Below are 13,345 nucleotides of genomic sequence, written 5' to 3' on the forward strand. Positions count from 1 at the left end.
AGTAATAATTAACATGAGAATTTTTTTTTTGCCAAAGTGTTGATAGGAAATTTCTGACCAACAGCTAGGAACTTGTGGTAACTAATAATCTTAAAATAAAATAATAATAATAAAATATATAATATAAAGTATTATTATAATTTTATTAAATCTTTAGTGATTGCTCTGTCTTCCCAACATGAAACCAAGTATTATATAAGCTTCCCCTCATCTTCATCTTACTTCAACCATTTCTCTCCAAAAGAAATCTCTTTATTAAATGATAATGAAGCAGAACAATTATGAAGAAGATGAATACCTGAGTCCAAGCTTTAACTGCTATTCGACTGAAAAATTAGCCGAAATCGCCGTAAAAGTCGCTGTGGAAGATGAAGAAGATGGAGCTTTTGAGTTCACTTTGATTCGCGAAGATGATGAGGTTTTGGCCTACGACGGCCAAATCAGCTCAATCTTCCCCGTCTTCGACCTCGATCTTGTTGTTTCGTCCGATTCCGCCGAGGCGGAGAGTCTCGGGATTCCGGTGAGCAGTTTGTTCATCGGCGATCGCGAGCCGTCGGATCGGAATCGCCTGTCGTCGGAATTAGGAGATGAACGGGAGACGGTTCCCCCGGGGACGTACTGCATTTGGCGGCCTAAGCCGGCGGCATCTCCGGTTTTGTGTAAGAAGAGCAAGTCGACCGGATCGACGCCGAGGAGCTGGAAGTTCTCCGACCTTCTGCGGCGGAGCAACAGCGACGGGAAGGACAATTATGTGTTTCTGACTCCGAAGATTAATCAAAAGGCTGATCAGAAGTACTTGATGGAAGCTTCGAAAATCGGCCGGAAGGTGATGACAGGAAAAGCAAAGCCAATCTCCGGCGGCGGCCCGGGATCTCCGTCGCCGCACGAGGTGCTTTACACGTGGAACAGAGCGGTGAATGCAGAGAAGAGGAAGAAATCGTATCTACCGTACAGGCAGGAGCTTGTTGGGTTCTTCGCTAATGTCAACGGCTTCAGCAGGAGTTTCCCGCACTTTTAGAACTTTAATTTAATTTAATTTATATATATTTTTTTTATTTATTTTCCATCTGCGCAAAATCGATAATTAATATTGCTGTAAACTATTTTTTTTTTCTCTCTCTCAATTTTTAACCTCTATATTTATATTCGACTCCAAAAATATTTATTTAGTTCGCATGCAAATTGAAACAAACCGATATGATATCATTGCCACTCGAATTAATGAAATTATATAAATTAATTTCGTTTCGTTTTATTTAATATATTTCAAAAATGGTTGTACAATTTTTATGATATATAATTAATAGAAATATATTAGTAAAATAGTATAAAAATTATCACTAAATATAATGTACACATATATATTTGGGACAAACAAAAGTGACCTATATAATCGAGACAAAAGAATATGTTGAAGAATTAATAATTAATTAATTTAATGTGTGAGCTTTTTTTTTTTTCCACACGGCCGGATTAAGAAAGATTGGCCTCAGCCGGTTAGTGATAATAGAGTTATCATGAGTTATGATGTATTATGATTAATATGTTCAAATAAGCTAGCCTACACCATTAAATTAAAGTTATATAATGAATGGTAAAACTGTAAAGAACTAAACATAAACTAAATGGCGATCGTGCATCGGGGCGACTTGAGCAATATATATTATATATTAATTAGACAATCGAATATACGTGAATCTTTAACCTCTAATTGATAAAATTCGAATAAATATTTTACCTTGAGAGCTGCATGAGTACTTTATTATGAGTCTCGAGACAACGTAATATAACAATAATGAAATATTCAATCGCATGGGAAGATGGACTTTTCGTCATGATTTATATTTTGTATTTGCTATTTTTATATCTTATATTGGTCTAGTACATCCATGCGCGCGCGCGCACACACACACACACATATATATATATATATATATATATATATATATATATATATATATATATATATTTTGAGTACAAATTACATCGAATATTGAAATTACATCATATTGACAACACTAAAGAGTGAAATTTGCCCGCACAATCGACGAGACTTGAGCATGGACTCGAGACGTGTTTGTCTCGAGCTAAGAAAGTACCTAAATCTACCTAAATTATAAATTAAAAAATCTACCCGCAGTCAGCGGGAATCGAACCTGAGACCTCGTGGTCTCAGGACCTCAATCTTGTCCACTAAGTCAAGACCTCATTGGCACACACACATATATATATATATATATTTGCAAATTTAGTTCTTTTTTCACGTGTATTCTATGCGAGTGCGACGAGATAAAATGATCGATGATAATGTATCATGTAACACAAAAACACTTCACACAAAAATGACTGTAATCGAAAAATAGAGGGTAAAAATCGCTAAAAATAAAAGTTACAGGATCGAACTCAAATTTCATACACTGACATTGTGAGGGGACGACAGGAAGATAAAAGACAAAAAAAAAAAAAAAAAAAAAAAAAAAAAAAAAACAATTCTCCCTGCTGTATTACACAACTCACATGCAGTTAGCTTAAAAAAAACATCAAATCATGAATGAGATCGAAGCACGAGTATCTTGTTCAAATCTAATGAATTGCAACAATTCGAACATAGTGACGAGTCGTGCTTTAATTTAAACGTACAACAGGTGTACATGTATGTGATCTCTCCATTATAATTATTCAACGATTTAGGATTACAAGTCGTGTTCATATTGATTGGTGGATCCGACTTTTAATCCAAGCTCTCAACTTGCATATATGCCTCACAAAATACACAAAAAGTTGACCAAAACAATATTGATATCTAATTCTTTATTACACGAGTTAATGCTTTATAGTAGCTGATGATCTTCTCATTTAAAAAAAAATTATCATTTTACCAAATTATAATGAAGTACTAGTCTTTGTACGATGTAGACGTTGCGTGTTTGTGTATTCTATTTTTAATGAAAATAATGAAAAATAAATGATAAAATAAATAAAATATATAAAAATAACATTTCCGTATATAAATATTCACCCAAGAAAAAAAATTAATGTGTAAAATAATTGGATTAAAATTAATTGTAATATTCATAGTCATCGATTTATTATACTTATATTATAAATATTTATAATAATGTCATTCCTCGATAAAGTGGAATGTAGTTATATGAATCATATTCGCAATCGTCTTGATCACGTTATATTATAAGGTATGAGATGTGATTGATATGTTGATGCGGAATGTGAAGAAATGGATGTGTATATGTATAATGTGTATAAAAAATTAGGGAGGATATTTTCTTGTCTGGTTGATTTGCTGTAGTCGCATATGGCCACAAACATAACAAGGGCACGTTTACTATGAGACTGATGATTGCTTATGCCGTATCCAAAATCTGGATTTGGGGGTTGAAATAATTATTATAAAATAACCTAATCTTTATCACAAAAACTTCCTTTAAACATCTCAACGGATCAACTTTGTTGTATGGAGTTTCGGTTCGACCCTGCTCAAACTTATGAAAAATATTATTTTTTTACCGTAAAATATCTTTTTTTTTGTTATAAAAAAATATTGTATAATATATGTTGATATGGGTGAAAATTGTTAATTTTTATATCAACAATATTATTTTTCACGACATATATAGACTGAATCGACTCTTGTCACGACATACTCAATCTTTAACAAATAAAATTCCATCCGCCTTCCGGTATGAAAATTGCACATGGCATGAGACACCAAATGTTTTTCCATTTTTTTCCCATTTATGGATCTTATTTGAAAAATGGATCTAAAATACAATGAAATCGTGACACCGGCTTTGGTCCAATTGTCATAACTACTCGGCCTACACTAGTTATTTTGGGCCTTTGGCCCAACAAGTAAACTTGTAGAATTGATAAAATTTTGCTCACTGGGACCCACGATTTTTTTTTTTAGAAATTGCATATATCACTCTTGTGAAATTCCGTGTTAGCTAATAACCCCCTGTGAAAATTTTTTAAGCTAATAACCCCCTGTGATTCTAGATTTGTAGCATACACACCCTTTTCAGCTAAAAAATGACGAAAATACCCCTACACAAAATAAATGATAAATTAAATAGTTCATAAAAGTCAAGGGTATTTTCGTCATTTTTTAGCCAGAAGGGATGTGTATGCTACAAATCTAGAATCACAGGGGGTTATTAGCTTAAAAATTTTCACAAGGGGTTATTAGCTAACACGGGATTTCACAAGGGTGATATATGCAATTTACTTTTTTTTTTTTTTAAGAAGCAAGTAGCAACATAATGTTGTGTTTATACTAAAGTAATAGAGATTGAATTTCTGGCGGAGATGATGGCTATAAAAAAAGGTATTGCTGGCTATTTCTTACAATTGGTCAAAATGAACTATTAAATCTGATGCTTCCAATGTGATTGAACAAATTTCCAAATGTTCACCTTTTGCTATGGAAGATTTGCTAGTTCATTCTATTAAAGAACTGTTTTTGCAACACCCTCTAGTTGTTATTGAGCTTTGTCCAAGGGAAGCTAATTGGGTTGCTCATGTATTGGCTTCTAAGGCTTTGTATAGTGCATGCTCTTTTGTGTTCTTTGATTTCATTCCATCTTTTTTTAGTAAGCCTGTAATCCGCGACCATAACTAATATATTTCTATATATATGTTTTTGTTTCAAAAAAAAAATAGACATTGAATTTATTGTTGATGGGGAAAAAAATTTATTTGATATTATATATATTCTTATTAAAAAAGTTTATATTATATATATAATATCGTGGTTATTTAACCACGCTTTTAAAAAAACCGTGGCTAAATAACCACGGTTATTTAAAATCGTGGCCACACTTAACCACGGTTTTTTAAAATCGTGGTTATTTTACCATGGTTTAGTAAAACCGTGGCTAATTTTTAGCCACGATTTAAATAAAACCGTAGTTATTCAACCACGGTTAAAATATCCGTGGTCATTTTTTCTAAACCGTGGTTATTTAACCACGGTTTTAAAAAATCGTTGCTAAATAACCACGATTTTTTTAAAGGGTGAATTGGTGTTCAGTCCCTAAACCAAAATTCAATTTATTAATCAGTCCCTGTCATAAAAAAAGTTGTTTGCACTCTCTGGTCCCACATTATTTTTCTCGGATAAAATTTGGTATAAAACTTTAAAAATGTGGTACATGTACATGATATTTGAGCACTAATTGTTCAAAATCGAGTACAAAAAATAAGTTTTTGAGTATAAAATCTAAACATATGTGAAGTTGCAACATATGTTTGAGTACTCAAAAATCATATATTTGTACCAAATCTAACACATTGGGTACTCAAATATCATATATGAGTACCATATTTTTAATATTTTGTACTGGTTTCCATCCGAATAATAAATGTTTTTTTAATATCAATATTTTTTAGTACTCAAAAATCATATATTTGTACCAGATCTAAAATATTTGATACTCAAATATCATATATTAGTACCGTATTTTTAATATTTTGTACCGATTGTCATCTAAAGAAGACAAATGTGTCATTATATCAATAGTTTTTTTACATATTTGAGTACTCAAAAACTCTACATTAGTACTAGATTTAAAATAGTTGATACTCAAATATCATGTATTTGTACCATATTTTTCATGTTTTGTACCGAATTTCATCCGAAACAAAACATGTGGGCCCAGAAAGTTTAAACAAAGTTTTTTTTTTCTGACAGGAACTGATCACCGATTTATGTTTGGATTTAGGAACTGAATTATAAATTACCGTTTCTTTAACCGTGGCTATTTAACCACAGTTTTAATAAAACCGTTGCTAAATTGGCCACGGTTTTTTTAAAATCATGGCTAAATAGGCAATTTTTTTGTAGTGTATATATTCTTATTTGTTTTTGTATTCATGAATATATCTATATCATTATTAATAACTAGTTCAACCGTGGACGTATTACACCTTGTATAATATTTTTCTGACTAGCTAATTTGATTTATAGCAAATAAATATAAAATCATTATTGTAAAAAATAATAAAGAGTTACACTATGAGGTCATACCATATGGTATAGATAACAAAAACTCAATATGATTGGCTTTGAATGTCTCGAGAAACAAGTAATTCGATTGGTTTTGTTATACTTTTTTAGTTATATTTTCATATTGTGATAAATATATTTATTTTTATATTATTTAAATAAATAATATAATAATATCGATTAAAATGATACAAAATAATACGCATAGAATAATTTTAAATTATTTAAATAAAAAAATACATAATAACATTATAAAAAATTTCGATTAAATTGAAACATCCGTTAGTATCCAATTAATTAAAAAAAATATGTTTGATTATTTTATAATTCTAATATTTATTTTTACAGAAATATGTAAAAAAAGGTCTATTTGGTCTGACTTAAATTTTTTTTATGAAATATATGTTTTAAAAATAGAGTTTCTAAATAAATTTGATAATAATTTTTATTATATTTTAAATAAAATCCTAATAAAATTATCTTTTAATCCAGACTATTTTTTCACTAAACCGTAACCTGCAACTTTTTTCCATAGAAAACCAAAGTCGTAGTGATTTATTATCACACGTTTTATAAATACTAGCATTTATGCACACGCTTCGCGTGTGATATAATATATAATTCTATGTATTTACATATATATATATATTATCGTGATTTATTTTTCACTATCACAAAATTGATGGTTAAGAAAATAACATGGAGAAGAATGTGAGAAAGTGGGATAGTTATATGCTGGTGGGGGTAATTTGGTACAACCATTAAAATGACCAAAAACGGTTATTCTAACATCCTCATGCATTATAATATAAAATATATATAATATAATATAATTAGGTTTTTTTAAATAATAAAGTAGTATCAATTATTATCACACACACACACATATATATATATATATATATATATACACTTTATAATTTATAATACATCGAAGGGCCTGGACCGCCTGGGTTTCAATCCCGGGCCCTTTGGGACTGGGTTTTGAAACTCGGCCTCCACAATTTTTTTTTTAATATAAAAATGTTTAAATTCATTTTTATCATTATTCTATTATTAATTTGATTATTAGTTAGAAAATTCAAGATCTTTTGTGTCACGTGTCAATAAGTCCAAAGAAAAGTATACAAAAAAGCATGCTGGGAGAAGCGAAGCTCTCTATCTTCCTCGTGAATCCCATTCCGAATTCATTCATTCATCAAAAAAGCTTCCCAGTGTGAGTGATCTTGGATTTGATGTATCCTCTGCAGTTCTCGAATTGCAGGGGTTTCCACCGCTCCGTGTTCCTGTGTCCCAATGGCAGCTTCCAGAAGAGCGCCGCCGCCATTCGATCCTCATTTTGGGGAAATGGTTTCAATTTCAAGAATGGACTTTCGAAATTCAACGCGCGTCGATCGTGCAGAAGGGTTTCCACCGTTTTCGCTGTGTCCTCCTCTTCTTTCAAGATGAATCTGAATGAGTATATGGTGACACTGGAGAAGCCGCTTGGCATTCGATTCGGGCTCTCTGTTGAAGGCAAAGTTTTCGTTCTTGCACTTCAGAAAGGGGTACTCTTCTCTTCCATTTATATGGCCTACTTCTTTCAGTAAAATTTTGGTTAAAAACTTTTCTTTTCCTTTTTTTTAGTGTGTTTGAGCTCTTCACGAGCTCAATTGCCGGCTCATGAAGCTTGTGAGCAGACTTGAATTAGCTTATGTCTCCATCTAAAATGTTTTCTTTCTAGGAGTGCCAGTGTCTGTATCCTTTTAAATTTTGTTGTGATTGGTTTGATGTAATTTAGTAGGCTCTTGGAGTAAGGATCGTGCCTGATGACTGGTTTTTGCTGATGTTATTTTTGACCAATTAATCCATAAAGTGATCATGCAGGGGAATGCTGAGAAATCAAGAATAGTAATGGTGGGTGACACTTTGAAGAAAGCGAGTGAATCGTCTACTTCAAAGCTTGTTGAAATCAAGGACTACGGTGATATAGAGTAAGGATGGCTCTTTGTTTCCTACAAAATTTTAGTTACGATTAGACCATTCGTTCTTTTTACAGTCATATTTTAATCTGGTATCTGCAGGATTCTTGTCAAGGAGAAAGCCGGTTCTTGTAGCCTCGTGCTCGAGAGACCCTCCTCCCCTTTCCCCTTGCATCTCTATCTTATGAATGATCTTGATATTTTATTTAACCAAGGTCTTGTTCCAATTGCCACTTGGAACGATAGTATACAATCTTCAAATTTAAATGCATCTGGCGAGGGTGCTGGAAACTCTGGATCGGTAACATTTTGTCCGAAACTTCTGTCTTCCAAAGGATGGAAGTATTTGGATGATCAGAACAAAAATGGTCAACCGCAGGTAGCTAAGAACTCTCCTACTCTACCATTCGGCCCTCTTGTTGCCACTTTCACAGAAGAACTGCCTGAAAACGCTGAATGGGGGCATGGGAGTTTTCCACTCGAAGAGTATGTGAAGGCATTGGAACGTTCAAATGAAGAGCTCTACTACAACCATTCCCTTGGTATGCGCTATAGTAAGGTGTGCATTTGAGCTGGTTTATTCATCATGTTAGTATTGGCAGATGTTTGTAGTCTCAAAAGAAAATACATTTGATTTTCAAGTTTCTTAGAGTTTGTCACAGTGGAAATCAGTAAACAAAAAGAACAGTACTACTCGTGGTAGTCTGTCACCATCCTGGTTCTCTGATGCTATTCAACCAGTTGAAATCTAGCTCTTGATAAGAGCATGACCTTCGTGTTTCGTCATTATATGAAATGACAAATGAATCAAATGGATATATATCTTAATCATTCTGGGGTTTTTGGTCTTAACTACTCATTATTTAAACTGTCTGTAAATCATATTTTTTTACACTCTTTCATACTGAGAAGTCTCTCTCTATGTTATGGTGATTCTTTTACTGAATTAGTGCCACTAGATGAATTATTTTAAGTATTCAATTCCATCTTATGCTTTCACCTTGTTGTGATAGATTACGGAGCAAATTTACGTCGGATCATGTATTCAAACAGAAGAAGATGTAGAGACACTGTCTGACACAGTGGTGAGAGATAAAATACCCTTATCTTCTTCACTATTGCTTGATTATAAATTTTTGCCCTTTGATTTTCATGTCACTCGTCTCATCTGCTCCCAAAATAGTACGTAAATTTCCTCCACCACACTTTTTTGGCAGTCCTTTTCAGGAATCACAAAATGATATTGTTTAATTATTTTAGTCAACGAATCGGGTACATCGTTAGTATTATCCATTTCCGTAACATAATTGAAACAGTTTGTTATTGTATGAGACATCTACAATATACTTTGGATTTGTGGTCCTCTTAACATAAATTATTTTTATTTATTGTAAATGAATCATATTACTGGGTACTTTTGTTATGGTTCATTGCCCTTCTCCTGTGTAATGTATTGGTTTTTTCTAGTTCCTTTACTCAACTGAAACATTTCTGCAATGTCTGCATCAGGGAGTAACTGCGGTACTGAATTTCCAGAGTACGATTGAAGCGGCAAATTGGGGAATTGATTCAAATTCAATCAATGAATCATGCCAAAAGTTCAATATCCTTATGATTAACTATCCCATAAGGTTGTCGCATTGTTCTTTCTTGGGAAGAATAATATTATTCAGTGTCGTTATGCTTTCTATGTAAAGTTAATTTTCCACGTAATTGTCGTTGTCTAAATTTGTTGATCTGCAAAGTCGCAAAATACCTTAAAAAATAAAAAGCAGCACAGTTTCATATTGCTGTATTTAATTGAGTTTATTTTATGAATTCATTTTTATAATATTTGCTGTCTTGTAATTTTTAGTTTATTATCGTTTTTTTTATTAGGGACTCAGATTCTTTTGACATGAGGAAAAAATTGCCATTCTGTGTGGGTCTTCTGCTGCGCTTACTTAAGAAGAACCATCGTGTTTATATTACTTGCACCACTGGGTTTGATCGATCACCTGCTTGTGTGATTGCCTACCTACACTGGATAACTGATACCTCCCTTCATGCTGCTCACAATTTTGTTACTGGTTTGCATACATGCAGGCCTGACAGGTTTGTCATTTATCTGTTCTCAAACTTTGTATCGAATGTGTTGCCATAAACAGCCTTACCCTTGAGCTTAACATATGTCCTTGTGTGGATCCTATCAGGCCAAAAAGCCGTGTTTAAGTCTGGTTCTGTTAGTAAGGACATTATACTAAATTAATATTGAATATCTACCAAACATTTGGTACAACATACTCTGAATTTGAGCTTCTAACCAAGATTTTAAATTCAGGCCAGCGATTGCCTGGGCAACATGGGATCTTATTGCCATGGTTGAAAGTGGTGTCCATGACGGACCGTCGACCCATGCTGTGACTTTTGTATGGAACGGGCACGAGGTGAGGAGATAAATCCCAACTCTTTAAGAGCCGAGGTCTCTATTGGTGAAGGGTCGTGTAACCACATGTTTTTGGTTTCTACTTTGTTATCAGCTTAGGAATCCGTGTCTACTTAGTTTTCTAATCTTAGAAATCTTCTTCTTGCAGGGGGAAGATGTATCCTTGGTAGGAGATTTTACCGGAAACTGGAAAGAGCCAATCAAGGCAGTCCACAAGGGAGGTCCCAGATATGAAGTTGATATTAGACTTCCACAGGGAAAGTAAGTTTCCTTATCCTCTCATTTAGAAGCTTAATATTCCAAGGGTCTGTCTTCATGTTTGCTAGTAGTCTACAGTAGGTATTGCTTTCTTAAAAAAATTTGGTGAGTAGAAGATTTGCATATCAGTCAATCAAACCATCGAAGGGCCGGATACTGATGCACTGCGAGGGAATCCCTCAATTGTTTGTTCTTGTCATGATTAAGGCTATGTTTTGGGTTCATAACTATCAAGATGCTGAATCGTAAAATATATGTTACAGATATTACTACAAGTACATCATTAATGAAAACTGGAGGCATTCAACGGCTTCTCCGACGGAAAGGGATGAAAGGGGAAATATCAACAATGTAATTGTACTTGGTGACACAGCCAGTGTGAAACCTTCTCTTCTGCCACCACAGAAGGTATGGTAAATCCAAACATGGAGACAGATCTTTGCAGTTTTAAACCACAAAAAACTCTAAACCACCTCGCTATTACTATTCTGGCCAACCCCTTGAATTGTTACCCGAGAAAAATGAGTCACAAAACAATGAACACCGTATTGTGTTCATTCGCCGCTGATGGTACTTGGAATCTTCTTTTGTTAGGACGCAAATATCGTGAAGGTCATTGAGAGGCCATTGACGGAAAATGAACGCTTCATGTTGGCAAAAGCGGCTCGATGTGTTGCCTTTTCTGTCTGTCCTATAAGGCTGGCTCCAAAGTGAGAGATTTTCTACGTCGTCTAGGAACTGTACCAGGAAGTTCGTCAACAACTCTCAGCTCATTCTTCTGTTGACCTGTTACACAAATCACTACATATTACAAAGGCGAGCATAAGCACAATGAGTAAATATTATTACTCATAGAATGAGCAGGGGTTCGTATGCGTGCTCGCGGCACAAGTTTTTAAAGGTCGTATATGCTATAATAAGATATCGAAGATCCAGTTCAAGTTCAGTGGCAAAAGAGCCTACTTTTATCTGGTGTAGTCGAGCTTTTACATTTTTTGAAAAAGAAGAGTCCATGTATTTGCTATGGCTTGCAATGATCATAAATTATTTTCCCTTTTTTTTTTATTGGGCCGGGTTGCGCTTTGGACTTATAAATAAAGCTTTTTGAAACTTTTTTTTTTATCCCACATTTTTATGTTGCTCGTCATGGTTAAAAAAACAAAAAGGGGAGCGTTCATGGTTTTTTGTGTTTCTATCTTTACATTTATATAGGAGGATGTCAAGTATTATCAAATAAAATTTAAGAAGTATCCATCTATTATGTCACATAGATACATTAACTACTTCAATTATAATTGAATCTCGAATATGAAATTTTATTCCAAAACTTTGATGACCGAACCGATGCATTTATAATACATCGGGATAAATTTTTGGTGAAGGGAAGGTACGGAATGGGGGCATATAGGTAATTTAACTATTCTTTTTTTTTTTTTTTTTTTTTAAAAAAACTATAATTTAACTTTAAGAATGGTGCAAGGATGACAAAACAATGTTGACATAATGAAACTGGTGGAGGTCTTGAAATACAAGGGCTATTGGCATCGCCTCACCAGTGCATGAGCATCACCCCATAAATTTTGTTTCCTCTAATACCCCGCTAGCATTTAAGCTTTTCCTCTTCTGCAAAATGAAATGCAATTCTGTGTATCAATTTCCAATTAGACAATATTTTGAGAGAGCTTATAAGAAGCATTTCTCAGTTTTTCCTGAACAAAATTTTGTAAAATTTTATTAAGGAAAAGTTGAAAAATGTTTCGTAGAAATTTTCCCAAACACTACCTTAATATCCAAACCCGTTCCGATGTTGGGGAAATGTGCTGTTGAGGTATTCATTTGGTTAGGATTAGATGCCTACAAAAAGCGATCCGAGGTAACAAAAAAAAAATGGTAGAAAAATTTCTTTTGATTAATTATGACCTTTTTTTTATTTTATTTTTTTTATACACTCGTTGTTAGACCAAAAGCTCTCGAGAGGTGTCCGAACTTTAGTCCTTTTTAGATGGTTTTCACATATCTATGAGTAACCGTGCAATTGCACTGGAACAAATAGAAACAAATAAAACTCGAATTGCCCTTAAGAAAAGACTCGAGCTAAATTAAATCAAACTCGAGTTGAGTCGACAAAGATGTCACGAGTATCTTGTCACCCCTATCCGTCTGGATCCAACCACAAACCCAATAGTAGAACTCAATCTTGTCAAATCATTCTTCCCTAAAGTTTTGGTTCAAATTAAATAAGATTTTTAAGACTCTCTATCACTATTTTGAAATGAATGCAGAACAATCCACAGGTAGTAGATAAAGTAGATGCGCACCACCAAGTTTTGGAGATAGGGCCTTATCTTGTGTTATCCTTCATCCACCATATGTGTCCATCTGCCTTCTTCCAATCAATTATCCATCAAAATTTCTTTTTAATTTCACCCCATCTCTATACTTACATACCTTAATTAATTCTTGGTAAATATGGACAATTTTTTCTATTTTTTTTTTCACATGCATGCAATCCATGAAAATGTATCGTGGTCTATAACATATTTAACACATATATTCGGTAACAAATATATATGAGAGTATTTGAAAATTTAATCTATACAGAACATGTATGCATGATATTAAATATGTGTAATATGTCTCATTCTAAATTAAGATAGGTAAAATTTGTGACACTAC

At 33.4% G+C, this 13,345-nt stretch overlaps 2 protein-coding genes across 2 annotated transcripts; both read left to right on the plus strand.

Moving 5' to 3' along the window:
- The first annotated feature begins 265 nt into the window (after window positions 1-265).
- On the plus strand, window positions 266-1,018 carry LOC140860730 (uncharacterized). The gene has a single exon (XM_073263737.1). The coding sequence runs from the start codon at window positions 266-268 to the stop codon at window positions 1,016-1,018; it is 753 nt and encodes a 250-aa protein (XP_073119838.1).
- A 6,119-nt stretch (window positions 1,019-7,137) lies between these two features.
- Window positions 7,138-11,790, plus strand: LOC140864606 (phosphoglucan phosphatase LSF1, chloroplastic). The gene is made up of 10 exons (XM_073268889.1): window positions 7,138-7,572; window positions 7,892-7,998; window positions 8,089-8,545; window positions 9,000-9,071; window positions 9,496-9,617; window positions 9,865-10,080; window positions 10,307-10,412; window positions 10,560-10,672; window positions 10,933-11,077; window positions 11,264-11,790. Exons 1-10 carry the CDS (start codon window positions 7,261-7,263, stop codon window positions 11,381-11,383), a joined length of 1,770 nt encoding a protein of 589 aa, XP_073124990.1. The 5' UTR covers window positions 7,138-7,260; the 3' UTR covers window positions 11,384-11,790.
- Window positions 11,791-13,345: the final 1,555 nt, after the last annotated feature.

The sequence above is a fragment of the Henckelia pumila genome, chromosome 4 (assembly GCF_033568475.1).
Source record: "Henckelia pumila isolate YLH828 chromosome 4, ASM3356847v2, whole genome shotgun sequence".
Classification (NCBI taxonomy): Eukaryota; Viridiplantae; Streptophyta; class Magnoliopsida; order Lamiales; family Gesneriaceae; genus Henckelia; species Henckelia pumila.

Excerpts from the sequence above, each read along its gene's own strand:
- LOC140860730 (XM_073263737.1), top strand. The coding sequence starts at position 266 with ATGAAGCAGAACAATTATGAAGAAGATGAATACCTGAGTCCAAGCTTT.
- LOC140864606 (XM_073268889.1), top strand. The coding sequence starts at position 7,261 with ATGTATCCTCTGCAGTTCTCGAATTGCAGGGGTTTCCACCGCTCCGTG. Across the intron at positions 9,618-9,864 it reads ATGATTAACTATCCCATAAG|GGACTCAGATTCTTTTGACA; the intron begins GTTGTCGCATTG and ends TTTTTTTATTAG. Across the intron at positions 10,673-10,932 it reads ATTAGACTTCCACAGGGAAA|ATATTACTACAAGTACATCA; the intron begins GTAAGTTTCCTT and ends TATATGTTACAG.